The 14,820-nt window shown below is 50.9% G+C and overlaps 1 protein-coding gene across 1 annotated transcript in view; it reads right to left on the bottom strand.

Annotated features, from left to right (window-relative positions):
* Positions 1-385: 385 nt before the first annotated feature.
* The window catches only part of LOC115123089 (slit homolog 3 protein-like), a 516,835-nt gene continuing 502,400 nt past the window's right edge, over positions 386-14,820 (bottom strand). The window contains 3 exon segments of the mRNA XM_065018507.1: positions 386-2,221; positions 2,402-2,607; positions 14,359-14,647. Coding sequence (XP_064874579.1) covers positions 1,980-2,221; positions 2,402-2,607; positions 14,359-14,647 — 737 coding nt within the window. The 3' untranslated portion in view covers positions 386-1,979.

Here is a 14,820-nt window from a genome sequence, read left to right on the forward strand (position 1 = left end):
CCCTTCCTGTGATTTCATTATCTATTAGGTACTAGAGTTCAAACTGTGTGAACAGCCAAAGCTCCCAAATAAGTCATTAAAGGACTCACTAGAGGATGATTGTAGTTGTCACTGATGCATGGGAAAGCTTTCCACCCCGAGGCCCACCATTGATTTCAAATACAGATCATTTTCTCTTGAAGTGGATTCTTTTTGTAAATATTTGCAGTTTTATTAAATAGAAATGTAGACACAGGGAAGTTGAAGCCTTTTCTAAAATAGGAAATCTTTCCAAGGGACTTGCACAATATTGTACAAACATTAGTCTACTTCGAGCATTTCTACAATGTCCACAGCATGCAGTGTAACCAGTCAGTCCTACAGTACATGAACTCAGACACAGAGACTCGTTTCACGGTAGATTTATTTTCAACATTCAACATAATTATTCACCATTCACAAGTTCATGTTTTACCAGAAATAAATTATATTTCTGGAGAACGCAACTTATATTATGGCCAACATTATACTCGTTATTATTATAGAATACAAGGAATCTCACAACAGATCATGTACATTGTAGAGCCTACACGTTCCATACATACAGAAGCATTCAATGTCATGTTTTTGAGGCATGGTGGTATTGGAGTTGTTAGGGTGAGGGACTGGGGGTAAGGGCAGTACTGAACTTGATCACTGACAAACTCTCAATTGAGGTATATTTGGTAACACTTTATTTGAAATGTACGGTACATTAAAGCAGTGTCCTGATGTTGTACTATAATCAAATCAAAATGAACAAAGTGTTACTGGATATATTCTGACTGACAGGGGGACGACTGTGATGAGACCTCACCTCCTGTGATGACTTCAATCCGGTACTAATGGGCTTAATTAATCATGTTAGTAGTAACAGACGGTTATGATTCGAGTCCAACAAAGATTTCCCAGGCCAGGTGTTATAAAGTCCTTTTCCAACTGAGCAGTGACCACATAGACACATCAGCAACACCTTACCTTGCTGATGATACCTGGACACCAGGACAAACGTCATGAGTTTGTCATAAAAATAGAATACCTTCTATTATTAAAATATACAGGATTCTAGGATCCTATTTCTATGGTGGAACCATCGTATATTGGCAGGGTCTTCAGTCGCCGTATCATAAACAAAGTTCACATTCTGCCTCAAGACTCTTTGTGTCTGTCATGCAACCATGTAAGAAACACAGAGAAACACACAGTACAGAATTTCAGGAGAACTTCACTGGCTGACAGGAAACTGTAGAAGCCATCTTGGCCCGTTGGTACTCTAGAATCTCTGATGTGGCACACCAAACAAATACAAATCAGTAACAATGTAAAAGGTTTTCCTATGGCACAAAGTATAAATCACTGTTTGTAAGCTCTGTGGATAAGAGTTCATGTCCTTTAGCGTGAGCTCAGCTAGCTTGGTGGTGGGGGAAGGTCCGTTATAAAGCTGGGAAGAAAGGTGGTGGTGGGACAGTTCCTTGTTTGCCTCCTCCAGAGCTGAAGGTCAGGAAAAAGACTGCCTTTCTCTTTTTTATGTCTGGGGAGATGCAGCACCATCTTCTCCTTCTCTTCGCAGCCTTTTTGTACAATTGCTTCCTCAGCTTCTCGCTCCACATTTAAAGTGTCCAAAGACTCGCCTATCGTATCAACACGTACAATCACATGCAATAATACACTGGGCAAATAAAAACCATGGGCTAGGGTTAAACATTTATATAGATTTATACATATAAATTCATATACTTTCAGGAATGTTAATCTGTTTTTGTTTTTTTAAGGTACAAAATAACTTCATATGACACAATAATATAAAACGTTTTATTTTAAATGATCAAGTCTCTTCTTTAAAAAAAAATCCATTAATAAAAATAAGTTCTATGTTTTATTTTACAATATATTTAATTTTTGGTCTCTGGCAGCAGGTCCTTTATTTAGTTTGTGGCTGTTTCCATGGTGATAGCTGGATATTAGAATGGGCACTTGGCACAGCCACACTCCAGGGTGATTTCAATCTCCTCGGAGAACGAGCTCCCGTCGGTGCACTTGAAGAACACTTTCCGCCTCCGGCTCTTAGATGGGGCGCAGCAGAGGCCCCCGTCACAGGCACGGGGACACTCCACCCGGGGGATCTTACTGGTGGAGGTGCACGTGTTCATGGGCTGCTGGCGCTTCAGCAGCTCATGCACCGCCTCTCCCTGGCACGTCACATCTAAAAGAGGTCAATGGGTAACTTATTTCACTCTGACATGGACGATTTCAGATTGTATAGCCTATTATTATTATTATGGACCTCTGATAGTCAAGTTTCTGTACGCAGTAGAATGTCCTTACAGAAACAGTTTCTCAATGTTGGAAACCACCTAGGTGTGTGTGTGTCTAATCCTCTCACCGGTGGCACAGGCAGGGCCAGTGTAGCCTGGCTGGCAGTGGCAGGAGGGCTCCCCACTCCCTGTGACCCTACACTCTCCGTGTCTACACTGGTGTCCCCTACAGGCTTGGGGCTCCTCTCTCCTGTCACAGTACTGCCCTGTGTAGCCCTCAGCACACTGACAGCTGTAAGATGATGCCTTAGGCACACACAGCCCATGGATACACCTGAAACAAAGATGTTTACACTTCATGTGAGGAATGGTAATTGATGTGTGTTTAATAATTCATACACATTGAGTACATATTATTAATATTTTATAACATTATTAAACATGAGCAAGTGTAAAAGCATGAGTCCATTTGTATGCTTGTGAATGTACTAAATGTGTTGAGGATGAGGTTCATTATGGATTTTTAGTTATGATTAAAGGCATATGTTGAGGTGTCTTGGATATGTAGCTGTTAGACAGGCCATACCTGCTGCTCTGACAGGGGCAGTCTGATATGTAGCTGTTAGACAGGCCATACCTGCTGCTCTGACTGGGGCAGTCTGATATGTAGCTGTTAGACAGGCCATACCTGCTGCTCTGACTGGGGCAGTCTGATATGTAGCTGTTAGACAGGCCATACCTGCTGCTCTGACAGGGGCAGTCTGATATGTAGCTGTTAGACAGGCCATACCTGCTGCTCTGACAGGGGCAGTCTGATATGTAGCTGTTAGACAGGCCATACCTGCTGCTCTGACAGGGGCAGTCTGATATGTAGCTGTTAGACAGGCCATACCTGCTGCTCTGACAGGGGCAGTCTGATATGTAGCTGTTAGACAGGCCATACCTGCTGCTCTGACAGGGGCAGTCTGATATGTAGCTGTTAGACAGGCCATACCTGCTGCTCTGACAGGGGCAGTCTGATATGTAGCTGTTAGACAGGCCATACCTGCTGCTCTGACAGGGGCAGTCTGATATGTAGCTGTTAGACAGGCCATACCTGCTGCTCTGACAGGGGCAGTCTGATATGTAGCTGTTAGACAGGCCATACCTGCTGCTCTGACAGGGGCAGTCTGATATGTAGCTGTTAGACAGGCCATACCTGCTGCTCTGACAGGGGCAGTCTGATATGTAGCTGTTAGACAGGCCATACCTGCTGCTCTGACAGGGGCAGTCTGATATGTAGCTGTTAGACAGGCCATACCTGCTGCTCTGACAGGGGCAGTCTGATATGTAGCTGTTAGACAGGCCATACCTGCTGCTCTGACTGGGGCAGTCTGATATGTAGCTGTTAGACAGGCCATACCTGCTGCTCTGACAGGGGCAGTCTGATATGTAGCTGTTAGACAGGCCATACCTGCTGCTCTGACAGGGGCAGTCTGATATGTAGCTGTTAGACAGGCCATACCTGCTGCTCTGACAGGGGCAGTCTGATATGTAGCTGTTAGACAGGCCATACCTGCTGCTCTGACAGGGGCAGTCTGATATGTAGCTGTTAGACAGGCCATACCTGCTGCTCTGACAGGGGCAGTCTGATATGTAGCTGTTAGACAGGCCATACCTGCTGCTCTGACAGGGGCAGTCTGATATGTAGCTGTTAGACAGGCCATACCTGCTGCTCTGACAGGGGCAGTCTGATATGTAGCTGTTAGACAGGCCATACCTGCTGCTCTGACAGGGGCAGTCTGATATGTAGCTGTTAGACAGGCCATACCTGCTGCTCTGACAGGGGCAGTCTGATATGTAGCTGTTAGACAGGCCATACCTGCTGCTCTGACAGGGGCAGTCTGATATGTAGCTGTTAGACAGGCCATACCTGCTGCTCTGACAGGGGCAGTCTGATATGTAGCTGTTAGACAGGCCATACCTGCTGCTCTGACAGGGGCAGTCTGATATGTAGCTGTTAGACAGGCCATACCTGCTGCTCTGACAGGGGCAGTCTGATATGTAGCTGTTAGACAGGCCATACCTGCTGCTCTGACAGGGGCAGTCTGATATGTAGCTGTTAGACAGGCCATACCTGCTGCTCTGACAGGGGCAGTCTGATATGTAGCTGTTAGACAGGCCATACCTGCTGCTCTGACAGGGGCAGTCTGATATGTAGCTGTTAGACAGGCCATACCTGCTGCTCTGACAGGGGCAGTCTGATATGTAGCTGTTAGACAGGCCATACCTGCTGCTCTGACAGGGGCAGTCTGATATGTAGCTGTTAGACAGGCCATACCTGCTGCTCTGACAGGGGCAGTCTGATATGTAGCTGTTAGACAGGCCATACCTGCTGCTCTGACAGGGGCAGTCTGATATGTAGCTGTTAGACAGGCCATACCTGCTGCTCTGACAGGGGCAGTCTGATATGTAGCTGTTAGACAGGCCATACCTGCTGCTCTGACAGGGGCAGTCTGATATGTAGCTGTTAGACAGGCCATACCTGCTGCTCTGACAGGGGCAGTCTGATATGTAGCTGTTAGACAGGCCATACCTGCTGCTCTGACAGGGGCAGTCTGATATGTAGCTGTTAGACAGGCCATACCTGCTGCTCTGACAGGGGCAGTCTGATATGTAGCTGTTAGACAGGCCATACCTGCTGCTCTGACAGGGGCAGTCTGATATGTAGCTGTTAGACAGGCCATACCTGCTGCTCTGACAGGGGCAGTCTGATATGTAGCTGTTAGACAGGCCATACCTGCTGCTCTGACAGGGGCAGTCTGATATGTAGCTGTTAGACAGGCCATACCTGCTGCTCTGACAGGGGCAGTCTGATATGTAGCTGTTAGACAGGCCATACCTGCTGCTCTGACAGGGGCAGTCTGATATGTAGCTGTTAGACAGGCCATACCTGCTGCTCTGACAGGGGCAGTCTGATATGTAGCTGTTAGACAGGCCATACCTGCTGCTCTGACAGGGGCAGTCTGATATGTAGCTGTTAGACAGGCCATACCTGCTGCTCTGACAGGGGCAGTCTGATATGTAGCTGTTAGACAGGCCATACCTGCTGCTCTGACTGGGGCTGGGGGCAGTCTGATATGTAGCTGTTAGACAGGCCATACCTGCTGCTCTGACAGGGGCAGTCTGATATGTAGCTGTTAGACAGGCCATACCTGCTGCTCTGACAGGGGCAGTCTGATATGTAGCTGTTAGACAGGCCATACCTGCTGCTCTGACAGGGGCAGTCTGATATGTAGCTGTTAGACAGGCCATACCTGCTGCTCTGACAGGGGCAGTCTGATATGTAGCTGTTAGACAGGCCATACCTGCTGCTCTGACAGGGGCAGTCTGATATGTAGCTGTTAGACAGGCCATACCTGCTGCTCTGACAGGGGCAGTCTGATATGTAGCTGTTAGACAGGCCATACCTGCTGCTCTGACAGGGGCAGTCTGATATGTAGCTGTTAGACAGGCCATACCTGCTGCTCTGACAGGGGCAGTCTGATATGTAGCTGTTAGACAGGCCATACCTGCTGCTCTGACAGGGGCAGTCTGATATGTAGCTGTTAGACAGGCCATACCTGCTGCTCTGACAGGGGCAGTCTGATATGTAGCTGTTAGACAGGCCATACCTGCTGCTCTGACAGGGGCAGTCTGATATGTAGCTGTTAGACAGGCCATACCTGCTGCTCTGACAGGGGCAGTCTGATATGTAGCTGTTAGACAGGCCATACCTGCTGCTCTGACAGGGGCAGTCTGATATGTAGCTGTTAGACAGGCCATACCTGCTGCTCTGACAGGGGCAGTCTGATATGTAGCTGTTAGACAGGCCATACCTGCTGCTCTGACAGGGGCAGTCTGATATGTAGCTGTTAGACAGGCCATACCTGCTGCTCTGACAGGGGCAGTCTGATATGTAGCTGTTAGACAGGCCATACCTGCTGCTCTGACAGGGGCAGTCTGATATGTAGCTGTTAGACAGGCCATACCTGCTGCTCTGACAGGGGCAGTCTGATATGTAGCTGTTAGACAGGCCATACCTGCTGCTCTGACAGGGGCAGTCTGATATGTAGCTGTTAGACAGGCCATACCTGCTGCTCTGACAGGGGCAGTCTGATATGTAGCTGTTAGACAGGCCATACCTGCTGCTCTGACAGGGGCAGTCTGATATGTAGCTGTTAGACAGGCCATACCTGCTGCTCTGACAGGGGCAGTCTGATATGTAGCTGTTAGACAGGCCATACCTGCTGCTCTGACAGGGGCAGTCTGATATGTAGCTGTTAGACAGGCCATACCTGCTGCTCTGACAGGGGCAGTCTGATATGTAGCTGTTAGACAGGCCATACCTGCTGCTCTGACAGGGGCAGTCTGATATGTAGCTGTTAGACAGGCCATACCTGCTGCTCTGACAGGGGCAGTCTGATATGTAGCTGTTAGACAGGCCATACCTGCTGCTCTGACAGGGGCAGTCTGATATGTAGCTGTTAGACAGGCCATACCTGCTGCTCTGACAGGGGCAGTCTGATATGTAGCTGTTAGACAGGCCATACCTGCTGCTCTGACAGGGCAGTCTGATATGTAGCTGTTAGACAGGCCATACCTGCTGCTCTGACAGGGGCAGTCTGATATGTAGCTGTTAGACAGGCCATACCTGCTGCTCTGACAGGGGCAGTCTGATATGTAGCTGTTAGACAGGCCATACCTGCTGCTCTGACAGGGGCAGTCTGATATGTAGCTGTTAGACAGGCCATACCTGCTGCTCTGACAGGGGCAGTCTGATATGTAGCTGTTAGACAGGCCATACCTGCTGCTCTGACAGGGGCAGTCTGATATGTAGCTGTTAGACAGGCCATACCTGCTGCTCTGACAGGGGCAGTCTGATATGTAGCTGTTAGACAGGCCATACCTGCTGCTCTGACAGGGGCAGTCTGATATGTAGCTGTTAGACAGGCCATACCTGCTGCTCTGACAGGGGCAGTCTGATATGTAGCTGTTAGACAGGCCATACCTGCTGCTCTGACAGGGGCAGTCTGATATGTAGCTGTTAGACAGGCCATACCTGCTGCAGTCTGACAGGGGCAGTCTGATAGTCTGTAGCTGTTAGACAGGCCATACCTGCTGCTCTGACAGGGGCAGTCTGATATGTAGCTGTTAGACAGGCCATACCTGCTGCTCTGACAGGGGCAGTCTGATATGTAGCTGTTAGACAGGCCATACCTGCTGCTCTGACAGGGGCAGTCTGATATGTAGCTGTTAGACAGGCCATACCTGCTGCTCTGACAGGGGCAGTCTGATATGTAGCTGTTAGACAGGCCATACCTGCTGCTCTGACAGGGGCAGTCTGATATGTAGCTGTTAGACAGGCCATACCTGCTGCTCTGACAGGGGCAGTCTGATATGTAGCTGTTAGACAGGCCATACCTGCTGCTCTGACAGGGGCAGTCTGATATGTAGCTGTTAGACAGGCCATACCTGCTGCTCTGACAGGGGCAGTCTGATATGTAGCTGTTAGACAGGCCATACCTGCTGCTCTGACAGGGGCAGTCTGATATGTAGCTGTTAGACAGGCCATACCTGCTGCTCTGACAGGGGCAGTCTGATATGTAGCTGTTAGACAGGCCATACCTGCTGCTCTGACAGGGGCAGTCTGATATGTAGCTGTTAGACAGGCCATACCTGCTGCTCTGACAGGGGCAGTCTGATATGTAGCTGTTAGACAGGCCATACCTGCTGCTCTGACAGGGGCAGTCTGATATGTAGCTGTTAGACAGGCCATACCTGCTGCTCTGACAGGGGCAGTCTGATATGTAGCTGTTAGACAGGCCATACCTGCTGCTCTGACAGGGGCAGTCTGATATGTAGCTGTTAGACAGGCCATACCTGCTGCTCTGACAGGGGCAGTCTGATATGTAGCTGTTAGACAGGCCATACCTGCTGCTCTGACAGGGGCAGTCTGATATGTAGCTGTTAGACAGGCCATACCTGCTGCTCTGACAGGGGCAGTCTGATATGTAGCTGTTAGACAGGCCATACCTGCTGCTCTGACAGGGGCAGTCAGTCTGATATGCTCTAGCTGTTAGACAGGCCATACCTGCTGCTCTGACAGGGGCAGTCTGATATGTAGCTGTTAGACAGGCCATACCTGCTGCTCTGACAGGGGCAGTCTGATATGTAGCTGTTAGACAGGCCATACCTGCTGCTCTGACAGGGGCAGTCTGATATGTAGCTGTTAGACAGGCCATACCTGCTGCTCTGACAGGGGCAGTCTGATATGTAGCTGTTAGACAGGCCATACCTGCTGCTCTGACAGGGGCAGTCTGATATGTAGCTGTTAGACAGGCCATACCTGCTGCTCTGACAGGGGCAGTCTGATATGTAGCTGTTAGACAGGCCATACCTGCTGCTCTGACAGGGGCAGTCTGATATGTAGCTGTTAGACAGGCCATACCTGCTGCTCTGACAGGGGCAGTCTGATATGTAGCTGTTAGACAGGCCATACCTGCTGCTCTGACAGGGGCAGTCTGATATGTAGCTGTTAGACAGGCCATACCTGCTGCTCTGACAGGGGCAGTCTGATATGTAGCTGTTAGACAGGCCATACCTGCTGCTCTGACAGGGGCAGTCTGATATGTAGCTGTTAGACAGGCCATACCTGCTGCTCTGACAGGGGCAGTCTGATATGTAGCTGTTAGACAGGCCATACCTGCTGCTCTGACAGGGGCAGTCTGATATGTAGCTGTTAGACAGGCCATACCTGCTGCTCTGACAGGGGCAGTCTGATATGTAGCTGTTAGACAGGCCATACCTGCTGCTCTGACAGGGGCAGTCTGATATGTAGCTGTTAGACAGGCCATACCTGCTGCTCTGACAGGGGCAGTCTGATATGTAGCTGTTAGACAGGCCATACCTGCTGCTCTGACAGGGGCAGTCTGATATGTAGCTGTTAGACAGGCCATACCTGCTGCTCTGACAGGGGCAGTCTGATATGTAGCTGTTAGACAGGCCATACCTGCTGCTCTGACAGGGGCAGTCTGATATGTAGCTGTTAGACAGGCCATACCTGCTGCTCTGACAGGGGCAGTCTGATATGTAGCTGTTAGACAGGCCATACCTGCTGCTCTGACAGGGGCAGTCTGATATGTAGCTGTTAGACAGGCCATACCTGCTGCTCTGACAGGGGCAGTCTGATATGTAGCTGTTAGACAGGCCATACCTGCTGCTCTGACAGGGGCAGTCTGATATGTAGCTGTTAGACAGGCCATACCTGCTGCTCTGACAGGGGCAGTCTGATATGTAGCTGTTAGACAGGCCATACCTGCTGCTCTGACAGGGGCAGTCTGATATGTAGCTGTTAGACAGGCCATACCTGCTGCTCTGACAGGGGCAGTCTGATATGTAGCTGTTAGACAGGCCATACCTGCTGCTCTGACAGGGGCAGTCTGATATGTAGCTGTTAGACAGGCCATACCTGCTGCTCTGACAGGGGCAGTCTGATATGTAGCTGTTAGACAGGCCATACCTGCTGCTCTGACAGGGGCAGTCTGATATGTAGCTGTTAGACAGGCCATACCTGCTGCTCTGACAGGGGCAGTCTGATATGTAGCTGTTAGACAGGCCATACCTGCTGCTCTGACAGGGGCAGTCTGATATGTAGCTGTTAGACAGGCCATACCTGCTGCTCTGACAGGGGCAGTCTGATATGTAGCTGTTAGACAGGCCATACCTGCTGCTCTGACAGGGGCAGTCTGATATGTAGCTGTTAGACAGGCCATACCTGCTGCTCTGACAGGGGCAGTCAGGGGCAGTCTGATATGTAGCTGTTAGACAGGCCATACCTGCTGCTCTGACAGGGGCAGTCTGATATGTAGCTGTTAGACAGGCCATACCTGCTGCTCTGACAGGGGCAGTCTGATATGTAGCTGTTACCTGCTGCTCTGACAGGGGCCATACAGGCATACCTGCTGCTCTGACAGGGGCAGTCTGATATGTAGCTGTTAGACAGGCCATACCTGCTGCTCTGACAGGGGCAGTCTGATATGTAGCTGTTAGACAGGCCATACCTGCTGCTCTGACAGGGGCAGTCTGATATGTAGCTGTTAGACAGGCCATACCTGCTGCTCTGACAGGGGCAGTCTGATATGTAGCTGTTAGACAGGCCATACCTGCTGCTCTGACAGGGGCAGTCTGATATGTAGCTGTTAGACAGGCCATACCTGCTGCTCTGACAGGGGCAGTCTGATATGTAGCTGTTAGACAGGCCATACCTGCTGCTCTGACAGGGGCAGTCTGATATGTAGCTGTTAGACAGGCCATACCTGCTGCTCTGACAGGGGCAGTCTGATATGTAGCTGTTAGACAGGCCATACCTGCTGCTCTGACAGGGGCAGTCTGATATGTAGCTGTTAGACAGGCCATACCTGCTGCTCTGACAGGGGCAGTCTGATATGTAGCTGTTAGACAGGCCATACCTGCTGCTCTGACAGGGGCAGTCTGATATGTAGCTGTTAGACAGGCCATACCTGCTGCTCTGACAGGGGCAGTCTGATATGTAGCTGTTAGACAGGCCATACCTGCTGCTCTGACAGGGGCAGTCTGATATGTAGCTGTTAGACAGGCCATACCTGCTGCTCTGACAGGGGCAGTCTGATATGTAGCTGTTAGACAGGCCATACCTGCTGCTCTGACAGGGGCAGTCTGATATGTAGCTGTTAGACAGGCCATACCTGCTGCTCTGACAGGGGCAGTCTGATATGTAGCTGTTAGACAGGCCATACCTGCTGCTCTGACAGGGGCAGTCTGATATGTAGCTGTTAGACAGGCCATACCTGCTGCTCTGACAGGGGCAGTCTGATATGTAGCTGTTAGACAGGCCATACCTGCTGCTCTGACAGGGGCAGTCTGATATGTAGCTGTTAGACAGGCCATACCTGCTGCTCTGACAGGGGCAGTCTGATATGTAGCTGTTAGACAGGCCATACCTGCTGCTCTGACAGGGGCAGTCTGATATGTAGCTGTTAGACAGGCCATACCTGCTGCTCTGACAGGGGCAGTCTGATATGTAGCTGTTAGACAGGCCATACCTGCTGCTCTGACAGGGGCAGTCTGATATGTAGCTGTTAGACAGGCCATACCTGCTGCTCTGACAGGGGCAGTCTGATATGTAGCTGTTAGACAGGCCATACCTGCTGCTCTGACAGGGGCAGTCTGATATGTAGCTGTTAGACAGGCCATACCTGCTGCTCTGACAGGGGCAGTCTGATATGTAGCTGTTAGGACAGGCCACCTGCTGCTCTGACAGGGGCAGTCTGATATGTAGCTGTTAGACAGGCCATACCTGCTGCTCTGACAGGGGCAGTCTGATATGTAGCTGTTAGACAGGCCATACCTGCTGCTCTGACAGGGGCAGTCTGATATGTAGCTGTTAGACAGGCCATACCTGCTGCTCTGACAGGGGCAGTCTGATATGTAGCTGTTAGACAGGCCATACCTGCTGCTCTGACAGGGGCAGTCTGATATGTAGCTGTTAGACAGGCCATACCTGCTGCTCTGACAGGGGCAGTCTGATATGTAGCTGTTAGACAGGCCATACCTGCTGCTCTGACAGGGGCAGTCTGATATGTAGCTGTTAGACAGGCCATACCTGCTGCTCTGACAGGGGCAGTCTGATATGTAGCTGTTAGACAGGCCATACCTGCTGCTCTGACAGGGGCAGTCTGATATGTAGCTGTTAGACAGGCCATACCTGCTGCTCTGACAGGGGCAGTCTGATATGTAGCTGTTAGACAGGCCATACCTGCTGCTCTGACAGGGGCAGTCTGATATGTAGCTGTTAGACAGGCCATACCTGCTGCTCTGACTGGGGCAGTCTGATATGTAGCTGTTAGACAGGCCATACCTGCTGCTCTGACAGGGGCAGTCTGATATGTAGCTGTTAGACAGGCCATACCTGCTGCTCTGACAGGGGCAGTCTGATATGTAGCTGTTAGACAGGCCATACCTGCTGCTCTGACAGGGGCAGTCTGATATGTAGCTGTTAGACAGGCCATACCTGCTGCTCTGACAGGGGCAGTCTGATATGTAGCTGTTAGACAGGCCATACCTGCTGCTCTGACAGGGGCAGTCTGATATGTAGCTGTTAGACAGGCCATACCTGCTGCTCTGACAGGGGCAGTCTGATATGTAGCTGTTAGACAGGCCATACCTGCTGCTCTGACAGGGGCAGTCTGATATGTAGCTGTTAGACAGGCCATACCTGCTGCTCTGACAGGGGCAGTCTGATATGTAGCTGTTAGACAGGCCATACCTGCTGCTCTGACAGGGGCAGTCTGATATGTAGCTGTTAGACAGGCCATACCTGCTGCTCTGACAGGGGCAGTCTGATATGTAGCTGTTAGACAGGCCATACCTGCTGCTCTGACAGGGCAGTCTGATATGTAGCTGTTAGACAGGCCATACCTGCTGCTCTGACAGGGGCAGTCTGATATGTAGCTGTTAGACAGGCCATACCTGCTGCTCTGACAGGGGCAGTCTGATATGTAGCTGTTAGACAGGCCATACCTGCTGCTCTGACAGGGGCAGTCTGATATGTAGCTGTTAGACAGGCCATACCTGCTGCTCTGACTGGGGCAGTCTGATATGTAGCTGTTAGACAGGCCATACCTGCTGCTCTGACAGGGGCAGTCTGATATGTAGCTGTTAGACAGGCCATACCTGCTGCTCTGACAGGGGCAGTCTGATATGTAGCTGTTAGACAGGCCATACCTGCTGCTCTGACAGGGGCAGTCTGATATGTAGCTGTTAGACAGGCCATACCTGCTGCTCTGACAGGGGCAGTCTGATATGTAGCTGTTAGACAGGCCATACCTGCTGCTATGACTGGGGCAGTCTGATATGTAGCTGTTAGACAGGCCATACCTGCTGCTCTGACAGGGGCAGTCTGATATGTAGCTGTTAGACAGGCCATACCTGCTGCTCTGACAGGGGCAGTCTGATATGTAGCTGTTAGACAGGCCATACCTGCTGCTCTGACAGGGGCAGTCTGATATGTAGCTGTTAGACAGGCCATACCTGCTGCTCTGACAGGGGCAGTCTGATATGTAGCTGTTAGACAGGCCATACCTGCTGCTCTGACAGGGGCAGTCTGATATGTAGCTGTTAGACAGGCCATACCTGCTGCTCTGACTGGGGCAGTCTGATATGTAGCTGTTAGACAGGTCATACCTGCTGCTCTGACAGGGGCTGGGGGCAGTCTGATATGTAGCTGTTAGACAGGCCATACCTGCTGCTCTGACTGGGGCAGTCTGATATGTAGCTGTTAGACAGGCCATACCTGCTGCTCTGACAGGGGCAGTCTGATATGTAGCTGTTAGACAGGCCATACCTGCTGCTCTGACAGGGGCAGTCTGATATGTAGCTGTTAGACAGGCCATACCTGCTGCTCTGACTGGGGCAGTCTGATATGTAGCCGTTAGACAGGCCATACCTGCTGCTCTGACTGGGGCTGGGGGCAGTCTGATATGTAGCTGTTAGACAGGCCATACCTGCTGCTCTGACAGGGGCAGTCTGATATGTAGCTGTTAGACAGGCCATACCTGCTGCTCTGACAGGGGCAGTCTGATATGTAGCTGTTAGACAGGCCATACCTGCTGCTCTGACTGGGGCAGTCTGATATGTAGCTGTTAGACAGGCCATACCTGCTGCTCTGACAGGGGCAGTCTGATATGTAGCTGTTAGACAGGCCATACCTGCTGCTCTGACAGGGGCAGTCTGATATGTAGCTGTTAGACAGGCCATACCTGCTGCTCTGACAGGGGCTGGGGGCAGTCTGATATGTAGCTGTTAGACAGGCCATACCTGCTGCTCTGACAGGGGCAGTCTGATATGTAGCTGTTAGACAGGCCATACCTGCTGCTCTGACAGGGGCAGTCTGATATGTAGCTGTTAGACAGGCCATACCTGCTGCTCTGACTGGGGCAGTCTGATATGTAGCTGTTAGACAGGCCATACCTGCTGCTCTGACAGGGGCTGGGGGCAGTCTGATATGATGCTGTTAGACAGGCCATACCTGCTGCTCTGACAGGGACTGGGGGCAGTCTTCTGATCACAGAGGGATCCGCTGCGGCTGGGTGGGCACTCGCAGGACACACCTGTCTCCCCCCTCTGTCTGCAGGCGCCTTGGGCACACACACTGCAGGAGTGGCAGCCTGGCAGGATGCCTTCCCCCCTGCGTGGCGCTGCCCCCAGATCCTGGAGCTCTCCGTTGATCCTGACATTGTGGATGCAGCCGTTGAAGGCCTGGGGGCTGCGGTCGGGACCTGAACGCAGGCCTGATGCCACCACCGCTAAGGGTATACCTGGAGGGGAGGAGGGGAGGGATGGAAGAAAGAGGGGGTATTATCATTCTGACATTCTGGTTTGTTGACCTGACATTTCATCGGTACATCAGTTTCAATGTGTAAAGAAAATATCTGTAGGTATGCACAGTGCAAATTGTTCTGTGTGTTTCTAAGGAGTAATGGGTCCTTTC

Source organism: Oncorhynchus nerka, linkage group LG5, assembly GCF_034236695.1.
Source record: "Oncorhynchus nerka isolate Pitt River linkage group LG5, Oner_Uvic_2.0, whole genome shotgun sequence".
NCBI lineage: Eukaryota > Metazoa > Chordata > Actinopteri > Salmoniformes > Salmonidae > Oncorhynchus > Oncorhynchus nerka.